Source organism: Squalius cephalus (genome assembly GCF_949319135.1).
Source record: "Squalius cephalus genome assembly, chromosome: 22".
Taxonomy (NCBI): Eukaryota; Metazoa; Chordata; class Actinopteri; order Cypriniformes; family Leuciscidae; genus Squalius; species Squalius cephalus.
In genome coordinates, this window is record NC_137143.1 from 2,531,084 (window position 1) to 2,547,677 (window position 16,594).

At 39.7% G+C, this 16,594-nt stretch overlaps 2 protein-coding genes across 2 annotated transcripts in view; both read right to left on the reverse strand.

Annotated features, from left to right (window-relative positions):
* prr13 (proline rich 13) overlaps positions 1 to 4,631 on the reverse strand; it is a 7,923-nt gene extending 3,292 nt beyond the window's left edge. Inside the window, exons 1-3 of the mRNA XM_079857278.1 lie at positions 4,531 to 4,631; positions 2,703 to 2,738; positions 998 to 1,422 (exon numbers count right to left, since the gene is read on the reverse strand). Of these exons, the coding sequence (XP_079713404.1) occupies positions 998 to 1,422; positions 2,703 to 2,718 (441 nt within the window). The 5' untranslated portion in view covers positions 2,719 to 2,738; positions 4,531 to 4,631. The remainder of the gene's footprint in view (positions 1 to 997; positions 1,423 to 2,702; positions 2,739 to 4,530) is intronic.
* A 5,075-nt stretch (positions 4,632 to 9,706) lies between these two features.
* On the reverse strand, positions 9,707 to 13,662 carry LOC307150271 (piggyBac transposable element-derived protein 3-like). The gene is made up of 2 exons (XM_079857268.1): positions 13,393 to 13,662; positions 9,707 to 11,603 (listed from the first exon to the last, which is right to left on the reverse strand). The coding sequence occupies exon 2, from the start codon at positions 11,600 to 11,602 to the stop codon at positions 9,800 to 9,802; it is 1,803 nt and encodes a 600-aa protein (XP_079713394.1). The 5' UTR covers position 11,603; positions 13,393 to 13,662; the 3' UTR covers positions 9,707 to 9,799.
* Positions 13,663 to 16,594: the final 2,932 nt, after the last annotated feature.

Sequence of the window (16,594 nt, forward strand, 5' to 3'; positions counted from 1 at the left end):
GAATGTCGGGGCTTTACTGAGTCATATGTAAACACAGTATGAATATTGAAACCTGTAAATTCATCTGAAACTCATGCACATTTTCATTATGTGTTAAAATTGTAATCTTAGTTCAAATGGAATATTATGTATTATTATATACAACTGTATAAATCATTTAAATAAGCATGATGTATCTATTGTCTAATGCCCAGGTGGCATACACAATATCAAAATATAGAAGTGTAAAATTAGGCTGTGTAGTTGACATGGAGATAAGAAAAAATGTGATTTCTCCTGTCCAACAACAACCAGACCGTTATTTCCGGCGTGACGATCGAGTCCGTCCCAAAAATACCTCTCAATGCGCCCTCGTGGACTCGCGCCAAGGGCCCTATAGGTCTGCACTACATGACGTCACCAAAGTGTGGACTCTGAGGAGGTCCACAAGTCTGGAGAGTGCCATTTGGGACAGGGCCTGTGTTGTGCTGCTCGGTCTGATCCACTTTCAACAGCGTTTCTCAGAAATCGCTCAACAAACCTATAGCCAGTTCAGATATTTAATGTGTTCTAGCTCAAGCACACCTGCTGCAACTAATGAAGCCCTTGATTATTCGCATCAGGTGTGCTTGAGACGACACCTGGTTTGCAGATGTGTGCTGTTGTGAGGGACTCTATTCAGGGGGTTGAATAGTTTTGAGACTGCAGAAGTCATTTAAAAGTTGCATTTTCAGTTGAATTTTGGGAAACCACTTGAAACATTTGTTGTGTTGGGCTATTTCAATTACTTTTGTTTGATGTGTTCATTGCAGTAAGACTAAATTTTACCAATAAATCTGATTTGCAAGGGGGGTTGAATAATTACGAAAGCAACTATAAATATATATATATATATAGAGGCTATTGATCATATTTTGGCAAAAAATATTTTGCATGAAATTATCGAAGAATAGTTTAGACATCACTGGTGTAATAATGTCATGTAACATTTATATCCACTGAGCATTCAGCCTCTTACCTTGCCATGTTTCATATGTTTATGTTCCTTGTTAGCTTTATGAGCTTTATGCCCTTTCTTCATCTTTTTCATCTTTTTGTGTTTCTTATGACCAGGTACACCCATTCCAGCCGGCTGGCCGCCAATCTGTGGGATGGGGCACGGATGCCCAGCTCCGGGATACGGGCCGGGGTATTGTTGTCCCGCTCCGGGATACGGGCCGGGGTACGGTTGCCCCGCTCCGGGATACGGGCCATGCGGGCCGGGAGCACCAGGAGGGAAAGGCTGTTGAGGCTGGTTCATGCCGGGCGGATAGACAGGGTTCTGTCCGGGGTGTGATGGGATAGGCATGGCTGGATATCCAGGGTTCTGTCCGGGGTGTGATGGGATAGGCATGGCTGGATATCCAGGGTTTGGAGGTCCCGGAAAGGCAGGATTGGGCGGTCCTGTGTATCACAGCAAGCCAGATATGAGATAAGTGTGCAAGTATTGACAGTCGATACATGAATCTTCCATGAAACACAACAGGAGGATGAGGCAGGCTTGTTCATACAGTGATAATGGATGATTTTAAAGAATAAGCTCAGAAAGAGAGTATCACAACGGTGGTCAATATGATACGTTGCACTGGCATTTAAAATCACCGTCCACTTTCACTGCATGCAAAACCGCCATTCTATAAACAATATTGTGTTTTACAGAAAAAAAGAAAATACTGTACAGTAAAACAGTGATGGAACAGCAAATGGTTTCTTTAAATCTAAAGTTTTCAAAGGACTGTAAAGCTAATGCGTTTAGTATCAACTGGTTTTGCTTTAGGGCCCAGATTTTACTTTGAAAATCAAGTGGCGACCCAGAACGCGAACCAAAATACCTTATCGAACAAAATTAAATAAAAATTAAAAAATGTATTTAAAAATGTGCTTAAAACTTTTAAAAAATATGAATTTATCGGTTTCTAAATGTTGGTTTTCTGCTCTCTGTCAGTAAATCAGCGCACACAAAACGTTGTGCTTATGCGGGAACGAACATGTCACAATATTCCTCATTTAAATAATTAATGCGCAGTATAAAGGGGCGGGGCCTGGTTGAGTTAGTTAGTAGTGTGTTAAACTGGCGGTTATGGTAAGGGGCGGGACATTTCCCAAACACACTCGAAGCGCTCGACCAATCACAACACACTGCTCCAGCTGACCAATCAGAGCACAGTGTGCTTTTCAGAAGGAGGGGCTTCATAGAGACAGGAACTAAACAGGGGTACATTTCTGTAACTCGTTACTTAACCATTAGTATGATGCGTCATTGGAGAAAGTAACTAGCTAGTCACGACTATTTGTAGTAACTAAAATGTAGTAACTGTCCCAAAACTGCAGTGAACCAAAGACAGTCTCAAAAACACGCTTTGAAATCGCTGGTGTTTCTGACGTCACAAACTACCTTGTAACCAATCAGATCAACGCGTGATCGTCAACCAGTGGATCTCTGAGCTGAGTGAGTGAGTGGAGGCGGGGCTCATTTGCATATTCATAGAACCACGTATACTAAATAAGGCAAGGGTGTCGAGTTACATTCGAGATATTTTAAGGCATGAAGAATGTTTTCCAAGGAAAAAAACATTTAAATATATAATTTTTGGTGATCAAAGATGAGTTTTAAGGGATACAATTATTGACTACAGGGAGACTTTAATGAATGCATTCAGAGAAAAAGTAAAACCAAAAATCACCTTGATTCGGCCACATGTTTGTCTCTTCCAACTGATCTGCAACAAATAAAAGAAAGACAGACTTTAAACGTGAACCTTCAATACTTCATTTATGCACGTATAGCCAACACTAGATTTGCCACTTTCACTCCAAAACTATAAAGCACTGAATAAAGGTGATTGGATGTAAAGGTACAAGCAGTTTTTAATCAAGTTCAGATAAACACTATTTAAAATTTTGTATAGGAAATATTATTATTCAATATATCAGTTACAAAAAGAGAGTTAATTAATCAGAGATTGGCTTGTTTCCTATCTTTGTAAGAGGAGGCAGTGAAACTCCCGTCAAACGATGTTAGTACTGTACACTTACACTAGTGTTATACAGAACTGTTTGCAACTCTGTGTTTGATGTAAAGCTTATTACTATAGTTGCCCTGAAGTGCAAATGAAATGTATGCCTCAATGCAATGCACACGAGGAACTGTGTCAGTGTCACCATGGACTGTATCTGTCTAGTCAATATGCTTTCTCTTAGCATAATATGGATGGAAGTACAGATAATCTTTTCCTCCCTACAGTGACATATGAAACGGCTTCTGACACAATAAATAATGTGGGCGGGGCTTGAGTTTGTCTGTGAGGAACAGATTGGATGGTTGTGGTTTGCTATTGGTGGATCTCATGTGAGTGACAGGTTGCCCCGCCCTCGCGCCAGTAAACACGTCATCAGAGAAGACATGCTTCTGCAAGAGGGAGGAGAAGTTATTCTGATTCAAGATTACCAGGCACATTCATTAAAATAATGCGCACCGATAACTCATTTAGGCTATAATAAACACTGCAATATTACATTCTACGATTTGTCAATTTTGATTACATATTGACCCACAAATGACATGCAAGAAAAATCGCATGCACGATTTACTAATTTGTTCCCTTGATTTGCTAAATAGTGTGGACCATTTACTAATTTGTTCCTTCGATTTATAAATCGTGCGCACGATATAGCAAATCAAGGGAATGTAATAGTAAATCGTGCACCGGATTTTTAATTTGAGGGAACAAATTAGTAAATCATGCGCACAATTTAGCCAACTATTTTATTTCATGTGCGGGGCTCCGTAATTAAACTGCCGACTGCCCTTTCCATTTTATATTTTGCCGTTGTGTTTTGTTATTTGTTAATTTAATTTGCAACTCAGGGTCACCATGTACAGTTTAATTATGATAAGAGGAATCCTGCTAATCTCCCAGTTTAAAAAAAAAAAAAAAAAGCAATGGGAAATAAGAAAAAGAAGATGTAAAACATTAATTTTCTTAATTGTTTTGCTATGTAAAATAAGTTTCAAATGCACTAATAATTAAATAAATTCAAAAATACATGTTACTTTGTTAATTCGTATTAGTCATCTTTAGTTTGCGTAAGATCAGTCATGATTCCTTTACTTCCTCGAAACTGCGCACTCCATGTTCTCCACATCCGGGACAGAGGGAGCACTTCATCTCTGCTGGAAAACGCCCTGGGCAAACAACAACTCTCTCTCTCTCTCTCTCTCTCCCACATTCTGCTGTGTGTCTTTACTCAACAAAGCTTAAACCGTCCCGAACCACACAGGGACTGTCAGCAGCACTTCAGAGGTCAAGAAGCCCAGAAACACAAACTCCGCTTACATGAACGCGTTGAGCAGACAGCTGGCATGAAACTGCATTAATAATTAATAATGTAATAGGCTAATAACAAACTCTGGACCGCATTGAAAGATCCTTCTTTTAGGATTTGCAAGCCGATTTCCTAAATCTACTTCATGATTTTAGTATTTCCAAATAACACGTTTAGACCACATACCTTGTTCCTCGGGAAACTTTAGTGCACTGACTGACGCGCGCTTCCGCGTTCCGCCGCGCGCTCCTCGATCACCGGCGTGACGTCACTCGAGAGCGGACTCTGACCTCACCTGTCACCTGTCTGATGATTAGGCACTAATGTGATGTTCTGCCTTTTTATCATGGTCCTTGATTTTCACGCATAACTTTTCACCAAATAAGTATTATATATGGAACAATAAACGCAAATCATTGTTTTTGAAATATTGTTTTGATAATGGCATCATATTGGTGGATCAGTTATTTAATTTAAATGGTTTTCTTTTCACTTACAGTGAGTTTTTGGCACATTATAAGATTCCTGTAACACCAGGGGACTGTACAAAAGTTTTTGATGCAATATCTCCTGAAATCTGCTATTTAGACATTAAACAATAATCAATATTCAACAATGGTCCCCAAGTGCTAATGTAGGTAATATTTGTTTTTCCTTTAACTCACAAAACAGATCCATAAGAGCGTTAATAAAAAAAAAATAATAATAAATAAATCATACTGGAATCAATTGACAGACAATATTGTGTGGAAAAAGGTTTGGCTTATACCTAATCAATATTTAATAACACACAAAGCTAAGGAGGTATCATTCAAAATTAGACATAGAATTTACTCAGTTAAACATTACTTTGTGAAATTAAAATGGACATGGATTTTAATTGAACTTTTTGCGACAGTTGCCCTGAAACTGTGGTTGATTTATTCTAGCACTGCTCATTTGTAAGAATATTCTGGCTAAATGTTTGTGATTTTAACACAAAGAATATTGATGGCCAATCTGCCAAAACATTTATTATATAGGTTTATATAATAATTTTTTTTCTTTTAATGGCAAAATTCCATGATCACAAATGTAAATTTTCCTGTAAAATACCCTGTTTTACATCATTTAAGAAAAAAATTGAGCTTTATATTGACTCAATTAAATTTTCTATGAAGCAAAACGCAGTTAAAACCTATATGTTTCGATGTCTTTATGTAGATCTACAATAATCCCCCTAGTGTGCAACTCTGTTACATTTGTTGTATTTTCTTGAATACTCTATTTGTACTATTTTTGTTAATACATGTGTTCTGTACGCGACTCCAGCATATTTATGTTTTGTTGTTGTTATGATAGTTCATTGTAAGAGATACAACCACGCTTCATTTCCCTCGGGCCTGTACCATGACGCCGGTTTAGGAGGATAGCCAGATGAGTTTCAGTTTAGTTTGCGCCAACCCTGGGTTTAAGGCACCATGAAAGTGGTTTGGCTTTTAGTGTGTTCATCGCCATAGTAACTCACGCTCCATGGCCAACCTGGTCCGGGTCAGGTGATGTTCCAGGTGAGAGGTTGCAAACCGAACATGGACCAATCAGCTGTGAGCAAAGTGTCACATGTCTGATGCGATAAACTCACTCCACCTGTTTCTACTCCACATTAAAGATCACTACAGAGCAAATGATTTTTAATAATGCTTTTAGTAATGCTTATTTAGAATAATAATTGTATGTGATTTAGATATTATTTATGTACTTACACTCTAAAAAATGCTGGGTTGTTTTAACCGAACTTTGGGTCAAATATGGACAAACCCAGCCATTGGGTTAAATTTTTACATTACATTTTTAACCCAACATTTGGGTTTGTCCATATTTGACCCAAAATTGGGTTAAAACAACCCAGCATTTTGCAGAGTGTATTAATCGATCACACGTACAATTTTAGTTTATCAATTATTTGTATGCACAGTTTAAATGAATAAATATAAGGTAATATAAATATGCTTTAGAATCAATAGATTCAGCAATATAATGACTACACGTGAGCTAAAAAGTTCTCTCAATACCTTTATCAACTGTATAAACTTCACAACTTTTACTTACAGCAAGGCTTTTTCTTTTAGTTGTCCCCTTTCATAGACAGCTATGAATTTGCTTAAATTCTTAATGTATTTTTGTAATCTCGTAATGTTCTGCAAAAGAGAGAAGTGAATCTCAGTTTCACTGTTTCTCAGCCTGTGATTGGCTGTTCGCTGCTGATGTCACACTAAACTCCTAAACTCAGAATAAAGCCTGAGCTGGCAGAGAGAGTTGATGATCATGGTACCAATGAAGCCTGGTTAGACTGGTTTGGTTTTGTCAACTCTAATCCTGCAACCCTGAGTTTGTTCATCTACCATCATGGTACAGGCCCCTGATCCTGTATGTATATGTGTGTGCGTTCTGCAATACACAACAACAACAAAGTTATATGTGTGATATATGTATGTATGTACTGCCATTGTCAGTGTTCTGACATTCATGAGAAGTGTGTGTGTCAACCGTGTGATCTAATATTCAGTGGTTCTTCAGGAGTTTACACAATGTTTGTTATTATCGTCATTTCATCCTGTTTGGGTTTCTTTTATCCAGTGCTTGTCGTAAATACATGGATAATAAATGTAAACATGATTCATAAGACTTTCAGGAGGGGCCAATTTTTAGGAAAATCTGTGTCTATGTGGGTTCTTATACACATACCATTCTAGGCCATTTAGTAGTACAAACAGTGATTAGTGTGTTTAGACTGGTGTTTAGGGGGAAAAAAGCACTTTAAATACCCGGATGATGCACTTAAAGGGACAGTTCACCCAAAAATGAAAATTTTGTCATCATTTACGCACCCTCAAGTTGTTCCAAACCGGTCTGAATTTCTTACTACTGTTGAAGACAAAAGATATTTTAAAGAATGTTGGTAATTAAACAGTTAATGATAGCCATTGACTTCCACGAAAAAACAAAAACTGTGGAAGTCAATGGTTACCGTCAAATCTCGGGTTACCAATTTAAAAAAAATTTAGCAGAAGAAAGACACTTTAGGGTGAGTAAATGACAACATGGGGGTGAACTATCCCTTTAATTAACCGCTAGAAATTCAGCTCAGAATTGTGGCTTTTATAACTCGCAAAAGAAAAAAGTCTGAATTGTGAGCTGATTTTTTTGTGTGGCAAAGGCACAATTCTGAGAAAAATTTCAGAATTGAGATATAAACTTGCAATTGCGAGTTATAAAGGTCACAATTCTGAGAAAAACTCAGAATTGGAAGATATACACTCACAATTCAGATTTTTTTCTTGCAATTGCGAGTTTATATCCCACAATCCTGACTTTTTTCCCCTCAGAATTGAAATATAAACTCGCAATTGTGAGAAACGAGAATAGTGAGATAAAAAGTTGCAATTATTTTTTACAGAAACAATTTAATTACAGAAACAAACTTCCATAGGGACGGGCTCTCTGACCAAATAACCTCATAACTGATGCGCTAGACAGCCGAGTATAGTGTATAGTGCCTCATTTGGGACACAACTTATGCGTGTATAGTATATTTTTGTAATGGATGTCAACAAAACATTCAAGTTTTGTCTCTCTGCTATAGTTAAAACAGCATAAATGTAGAAATATGGTAGTAGCTGGTGACCGAGACTGTGCTTCATTACGACTTCAGATCACCAGCACAAAGGTTAGCTGGGAAAAGGAGCAACTATAACAGACTTTGCACTGGGAGGATTTTCTAGTGGAGAATGCAGTTAGAGCTTCAACAAACTCAATAGGCCTATGTCACACTTCCTGCTTCCGGAACGCGGAGTAGGGATTCAGAACTTCCGGTCAACAGTATTTCTCCATAAGGATTTAGATTATCAGCCATAATGTCTAAACCATCCGAGGTAGAATGACCACGAGCTATGAGGTTGTGAAACGAAGGTTTTTGCTCCTGTAGAAGCTATAAGTTCGTATGAAATCAACATTGTTTTAAGAAAAACATGTTTTATCCGCGATCTTATGAAAAAAACTACACTACCCACAATCCTAAGCGTAGCAGCAACGTCTGCTGATTGGTCCAACTCGCTGTTACCATAGAAACGTTTACCTAACTGGCGAAGGCCCACCGCTGTTGTTGTAGTGTACCGGGTTGCTCTGCGTCAGGACGTAGACAGCCATAACTCAGCTTTCACGCTTTTCCACTTGAGAGTTTTCATTTACCATCCGAACCACATCGTCATATGTGACTTCAGGCAGGTTGCGGAGAGATTTGGTCCAGCGGAATCTATCGGACTCCGCCATTGTAAAGAGCTAACCGGAAGAGCCGTATCCCTACTAAAAGACGTACTTCCGGTCTTCAATTTTTTCGTGATATAGGCCTGTTGGATAAAACACGGCTATAACCGCTTCACCCAACGGTTCTCTGTATCACTCACTACACAACACCCTTAGCAACCACTCTTAGCAACGTAAACCTATGTTTGTTCTCATTGATGTTGTTCATTGAAGCTTACTGTATTGTGTGTGAGAGAGATCGAGTGAGCGAGTTTATTACCTGCATTTAGATATAGCATTTTCCTTCAGGTGAGTCCTATTTGCATAATAAAAAAATCCATTTTAATGTCCGTTGTGATAGATCGTCCTTTTAACAGTTAAGGGGTTTCCCGTGCCTGACAGCACTAGTCAAAGCATTTGTAAGTTGTCCGTGTTCACAACAAGTTTCAGTACTTTCTATTTAAAAGTCTTTGCTACTGAGAGACTCACTGATAAAGACAATCTGCGCCGCCATCTTATGGTGTAAGTTAATAAGTTGCTGTTGACGGTTAGGGACTATTTTTTCCAGCGGAAGGAAGGCTTTTAGTGATTTTACTTTATGAAAGTTGCATTGATACATATTTCTTTGGCTTTAATATTCGTATTGTGTGGTAACCGTTTTATAAAAGCAATAAGGTTCTCGAGGCTAGTGCTAAATCATGAATACGTCACTTATTCACAATACAGCTTTAGCCTCGAGTACCTTATTGCTTACTAATCCCTACTTTGACACCGTTTAACCCTGTAAGACCCAAACATAGAAAAACCTAAAAAAAAAAAAATGTTTACCTTTCAGATGTTGTTGTAGGAGGCCTTTGATGCAGAAATTAAAAAGTTTTACAAAAAAAAAATGTTTATGTATGTTTTTAGAGAAACGTTGTAATATTGCAACATTGGGCTTAGTTGGGAGCATGATTGTCTGAACAACAATTCAGAACAACTAAAGGTTCATTTGCAGGTTTGATTGCTTACTTGGCCCCATAAATAATGTATACATACATAACATGAATAATAATCACACATTAGTCATATTTTTTATGAAGTCATTTATTAAAAACAAAAAATATTAAACAGATAAATCTCTAGCTTTTTCTAGCAACTTCTTCATTCCCTTTTTTCTTTTCATGACTGACTTTCATTGGTTGTGAAAGTCCCAAAAACAGTTCTTGTCCTCTGAAAAGCAAAGGCGAACATCACACTTGCTGCATTGTGTGTTGGTGTATCCTTTATTGCAGTGTCTGCAGCGTCCTCTCCCTGTCTTCTTTGGGAAATGTGCAACTAGGTCCTTGCGTACATCCAATGGAAGGAGTGCACATCTCTTGGACGGTCTCTTATGAGTATTCAGAGGGCTACTTGATGTCACTGTCTGTGTTTCTGGGCTCCCTTTGCCTGGAGATGGTCGTCCTCTCTTTGGAGTTTGATGTGTTGTGTTGACCAGGATGAGAGAGGATGCTAGCTGTGCCTGAAACTGTCTCCTGTTCATGGTCTCTTTGTTAGACATCTTGAGAGCTTTGCAGTCCCGCTTGTAGAGTAGCCAGGCATTGACCACAGCGAGGATGATGGTGTGCCAAAAGATGTACATGTACCAGCGACGGGATTTGATGGGGAACTTATATTTGGCTGTAAATGAGTCCAACAAATCCACACCTCCCATGTACTTGTTGTAGGCACCAACAACGTAAGGCCTCTCAACTTCAATGTAGGCTCTGTTGACGTTGTCCCAGCGTTGAATCTTCTGCACAGGTTCAGGTCCAGCAAACGAGGACACAAGTGTGACAGCTCTGTTGTCATACCATTTGACAGCACAGATGTTGTGATTCCCCTCCACTCTGACATCATAGCTTCCTCTCCCCTTTTTCTTCAAACTCTTCTCATCTTCAAGGTTACAGTTGGGTAAGCACACCTGCCTGGCTGTTCCCACATAATGAATTCCCCGTTCAAGGAGCTTTACTACTAATGGAACACAGGTGAAGTAGTTGTCTGCATAGATTTTGTAGTTCTGACTTTCTGGAAGTGTGGAAGCAAGTTTCATCACAACATCACCTGACAATCCAAGTTCAGATTTGGCTCGTATTCCGTTGACACTGCCTTGGTAGACATCGAAGTCACACATCATGCCAGAGATTCCAGTTCTCACCCACACTTTGAATCCCCATGGGTTTGGCTTGCCTCGCATATATTGCTTGATGCTGCTGAACCTCCCCTTGAAAGGAATCATCATCTCATCCACAGAGTTGTGCTCTTCTGGTACCACCTGCAGGCATTTCTCTCTGAATGAGTCAAGCCATGGTCTGAGTTTCCATAGTTTGTCTTTCTTTTCCGTCTCAGATACTGTCAGGTTGTTTACAAAGTGTAATGATGTCAACAGGGATTGGAATCTGTTGCGTGGCATCACATCAGCAACAGGGGAGTACCGTGTCTCTGTCTCCCAATACATACGGGTTCCAGCCATTTGTACTAGGCCCATCTTCAGGTACATGCCAAACATTTTTTCAATTTCCTTTACAGTGGTGTTTAAAGATGTTCCATGTGTCTGAATGCTGTACTCATTTGTGTTTTGTGTCAGAGCCTCAATCATGTCTTCGGACACAAACTTCTGGAAGTATTCCCGTGGTGTGTGGAGGGAAATGTCATCTCCTGTGATAGCCATACCAGAAAAATCAGTGTTGGGACTGATGAAATCTTTTTTCAGCCAGCGATACCTGTCACGGGGCATGGTGTGTTTGTTTGTTTTTGGCTCAATGTCCACGTAATTATCAGCTGGAATGTCCATGGGTGGTTGGTTTCCTTTGTCCACTTGTTGACAGACATCTTCATCTGAGTCTTCGTCATTCTCATCCGTGTCATTGAGGTCCATCTCAAATTCACTGTCACCATTTTGGATGGATTCAATCACATCCTGCACACTGTATCGCGGCTCACTCCTTGCTGGTGGCATTCTGAAAATAAAACAACAATTAATTAACATGTATAAATATGCTTTTTATATTGTAGTACATAACCTGAAGTAATAGGTTTGTGGACCAAGTGCTCAGGGTAGAAATGTTTTCCAGGCAGACAATACTGTCTGTCTGTTTATTGTAAGTTTCTTTCTAACCTGTTGCTGTCTGCTAAATGCCCTAAATGTAAATGGCATAGCCTATGCTGTCTACTTATCATGCTAAATGGAACATTCATCCCAATCACCAGCCATTTAGTCAAACAATACTGCCTTGACATAACAATACTGCTTGTTATGCTCTCTAATTATCATACTAAAAGGAAAACATGCATACCCCCACTTACATCCACACCCCACATTCATGAACATTTTCACCTTTCCCAGAACTAAATTGTCTGTTGATATCCTCTGGAATTTTAGGTCAGTCTGATCATATGAACTACATTTTCAGAGATACAACTTTTAAATCAGTCAAATGTGACCAGAACACAACAAAAAAGTAGAATGTACAGGTATACTGTCCATGTATAAGAAAATACTCTTTTAGGCAGTGGTGTAGTGGAGGGAATACAACCTGTTTGAGCCCACTGCAACAAGCCTGCTATTTTGACTACCACACTCACCCAGTGTTGTATAATTGCAACAAGTATATAATGTAGCGTATACGACTCTGGGTAAATGTGAATTAGCCCAAGGATATAGGGAATTTTGGAAATATTACTAATCATAACTCATGGTCATAATTCATAAGTCGCATGTACATTTATTTTATCAATTATCGAGATTACCTTGTTCTATAACTGGTCTAATCATCAGTTATTCGTCCAGAAGGGGTATTTACAAACTCGAATAAAGTTTAGGTTCTGGCCACGAACAGTAAACTTTATGAGTTTGTAAATACCCCTTCTGGACGAATAACTGATGATTATTCCGAGGCCTTCCGGGATGTTCCTCTGGGAAGCGTCGCGCCGGGAGAAAAGGAGGAAGGATGAGAGCGAGGTGAGAGAGTGAGGTGAGAGAGCCCGCTGTGTTTTGAAGGAGCTAAAGTCACGCCCCCTTGCGTGCGTGACCCAATCGCCGGGGAGGACGTATTGTGGTCATGTCCTTTCATTTGGAAAGGTACACGCCTCTTCTAACTAATACTGGCGGAATAAACGGTATTAATCAAATAATGCATCCTCTAATATTCTGTGCTAAATATTCAACACCGCTGTGTTCTTCTGAACAAAACAATACCGCGAATGACAATTCTGTTAGTCAACAACACAAAGAAACAGGATTTCTCGTGATTACATGCATATGAAACTGATTACATATCAATAAAGCTTATAGATATCGTATTTCGGGTATAAGGATCATAAGCACAGCAAGAAATACATTTTAAACATTTTAAAAAGGTCATTTTGACCGCAAGTGGTCGGGCATGATAAGGAGTCTGTGTTTTGTGTGTGTGTATGCAGAGTCGTGCAAAAATAAATCAGTGATACATTTTGTCCTTTGTCCTTCCTATTCAGTGTGAATATCTTCTTGAGTTGATGAGATTAACTCAGGGGACCTGACCGAGCATCTGCTAACACTGTTGTTTTGTTTTGAGGGGTTAATCAGTACCTTTTGTTTGTTGATTAGATTTGATTAATCAACAAAAAGGCAGACCTGATCATCTGCTTTCCGTTACAATAATAAGCTCTAAATTAAATTTGATGAATTTATTACACAATAACTACATATGTACATGCTCTAGACATTACAATAACAACCAAAAAATATATAAAAGACATTTTACTTACTTGAATCTGATGAATCCAGTCTATTGAAACAAAGAGATGTTGTTCAAAGGAAGCCTTGAGGTGTTGTGTGAGTTCATGGTCATAAGGCGGGACTTAAACAAATGTATGATCCAATAGCATTGTGAGACTGAACAATAGGACCCAATGACAGGGAACTACACTGCGACCGCTATGCGACCTTTTGAAATGCCATTGCGACCAAAATTTTTAATGGGTCGCAAATGTATCACTGATTATTTTTGTACCTATGTTTTAGCAGAGCCCGTCTACGGAGAGCCTTGGCACTCCCTATTCAGTCCCATTGTATTGATTTTGGTTGCAGTTCCATTAGAATTCCACTGGAGGTGATCGCGAGCGAGTGCAGACTGAATGGGAGTCAATGGGGCTAGACGGCTAAATGTGTCTCTTTCACCCAAATGCCGTTGAGAAATCTCAGATTTTATTGTAGGTTTTGCAAGTTCAACATGGGTTATAGGTCGAAAGTTGAATGAACGAGTACTTATTTCTTTTCTATTTCTTACAGGTTGAGTTGTTGTTGCCCATAACACGCTAGCATTCTGCTAATGACGTCAGCATTCTGACGTCATTGACATTTTAAAAGACTTTTTAAACCAAATAAGTGACTCTAAAAAAATCTAACACCCAGCAATGTGTAATTTCTTTGCATCTCCTTTCGAATACAACATTCAAATTACTAGACAAAAAATTATATCCTGAGAAAAGTGGGTTTTGAGGGGTATTTCGCCATAGACCTCCATTCATTCTGCACTCGCTCGCGAGCGCCCCCGCATGGATAGAGACGTGTTACTGCAACCAATCCAGAACCCGGAAGTAAGCAGAGAGTGCCAATTCTCTTCCTATTAGACATTCTCTGGTTTTAGGCATAGACTGTAAAAAAAGATGGACGACGCCCCTTCGCTCTCTTCCATTGATGAGAACTGAAGCCGCCAGAGTCCCGATATGGCGCTGACATATTGGAACTTGAGTCTGCGCAGTAGCGATTTCGGGACCAGACCTGCGCAGTAGTGAGCAGGAAGTAAAGCCGCGAAATCAACGCTCCGCCCTCACCCTCGCAGGGAAAGTGCATTCTGCACACTTTTTAAAAAAATGATTGCAGTACGACAAGAGGCTTATTAAAATAGAGTAAATACAATCAGCTCAGTCCTCCGAAGATCCCGAAAAAATGTCCGTTGGTGCTTCAGTGACTACTTCGCTCGGAGAACCTGTCAATCACAGCTGTCAATCATGACGTTACACCACCGCATCATGTAACTAACTAAAAACCAACTTATTTTTGAAACAGACACTTGAACTTACATCAGCGTGATAAAAACAACAGCAAATGAAAGAAACCACCTTTGGAAAAAGATATTTGAAGTGTAATTTAATTGTTTAGTTGGTCTCGCGTCCCGTTGAATAACACGGGGAGGCGGGGCTTACGACCTATACTAGGACCAGTCACCGGGGGGCGATCGAGACGTTTTGGCTTCACTTTTCAGGGCTTGTGCGGCACGCTTGGTTTTAGGCAATAGAGCATCACAGGCTGCGTTCCAGTCCAAAATTGTCATGCCCTTCACTTGCTAACTTCCCTTCGTCTCGTTCACTCGGATGTACGTCATTGCGAGTGCCCACTACTGGCGGAAACTGCAATGGGCTGAATTGGAACGTCCTAAGCCCTTGATCACTTGGAATCAGTTGTGGAGTTGATTTATTATTTACATTTTTTTCCCTTTAAGAATTTGTTTAATGCAGCATCCAAATGTTTATAGGTGTGTTTGGGTTGTTTTAAATTTAAAAAAATTATAATTAATATATCATAGAGTTGTCTGTGTGGTGGTGATTAGACGAGATATGCGGTGACGTCACAATCGTGTTGCATTGTGGGACATATAGGTGCCTGAAGTGTACATTTGAAGCAGACTCGCTCCCTCGGTCAAAATCGAGGGAATGAGGGTCTGTCCATATAAACTTCCCTCGTCCACTTCACGAAGTGGAACGCACTTCAAAATGGCGGCAGGGATTCCCCCGAGGGGAAGTGCTTAGGGAAGTTCGCAAGTGCGTGTCTAAAAGTGGACTGGAACGCAGCAACAGTCCTGCCCACAGCCGGTGCCGGAAGTAAAAATTCAATACAATTTCTCCATTGACAGTTAGGGTATAAGCCATAAAAACGTAACCATACATGGTAGACTTAAAACCAGCTACGGCAGTACTAAGCGATTGTATATGCTCATATAACCGCCAAAAGTTCATGGGGCACTAACCTTGTTTTGAGATAAATGCCTTTTATTCGCGATGTCTTGGAGAAGTACTTCATTACCCACAATCCTAAACAATCCCACAATCCCACAGTGATGCATCTGATTGGTGGAGCTCGTGTAAACCCCGCGAAAGTTCGTGAAGACTCAAGATAAATAGAAAAAAAAAAAAAAAACTGTTGCGTTTTTTTGCACGGTATCACTGATGTGACATTTGAACCGAGGAGTCTTCATATATGGTATGAGTCATATCAAGCATTTTATGATGCCACTGTCAAAACAATATTTAGCTTAGGCATACCCAGAGCCATAGCTCTTCATGCATTTACTGAACATTTGTGTAATAATTCATGGCAAGTTAATAAACTGAATATGATACACTTTCTGGTGTGCTGACCTTCACTTTTTAATTTTCACTTGTTGTTATTAAGAAAATACATTGATTAAATGTTATTAAAATTAAGGATGAACTATAACTTCATGAATAAAATGAGCATGGACCACAAGTGGGAAATTGTTGAGGCATTTGTCAGCAACCTGCCCGTGGGCCGCTGAAACTGATGAGCAGAACGCCGCGCGGACTGCCAGATCTGCACCCGTGAGCCGCGGACCGCCAGCCATGCTTTCCAGTCTATTTACACAATTACTACTGAAAGAACTGCTATAAACTGCACAAGAAAAAGTTCGCGTGGCTGTCGTCAGATTTTAAAGTCGCTCTAAAGGCTCTTTCGCGGTTGTGGCTTCAGTCAACTTCAGTGAGGCGCGGTGGTTTATGGGGATGAGTAGTTCCTTCGCTCGGAAATGAAAATATGTACACAGTCTTGTACCCATGGCCGTAGCCAGCTATGAGGTCACCGAGGTCCGGACCTCGGTCATTTTTTTATATTCAAATATAAAATTTCAAGCTCTCTTAATGATTAATTAGCCGTTTAAACCGCGTCATATGC

What these genes read in the sequence shown, in the direction of transcription:
- LOC307150271 (XM_079857268.1), bottom strand. Translation starts at nt 11,602, where the DNA reads ATGCCACCAGCAAGGAGTGAGCCGCGATACAGTGTGCAGGATGTGATT.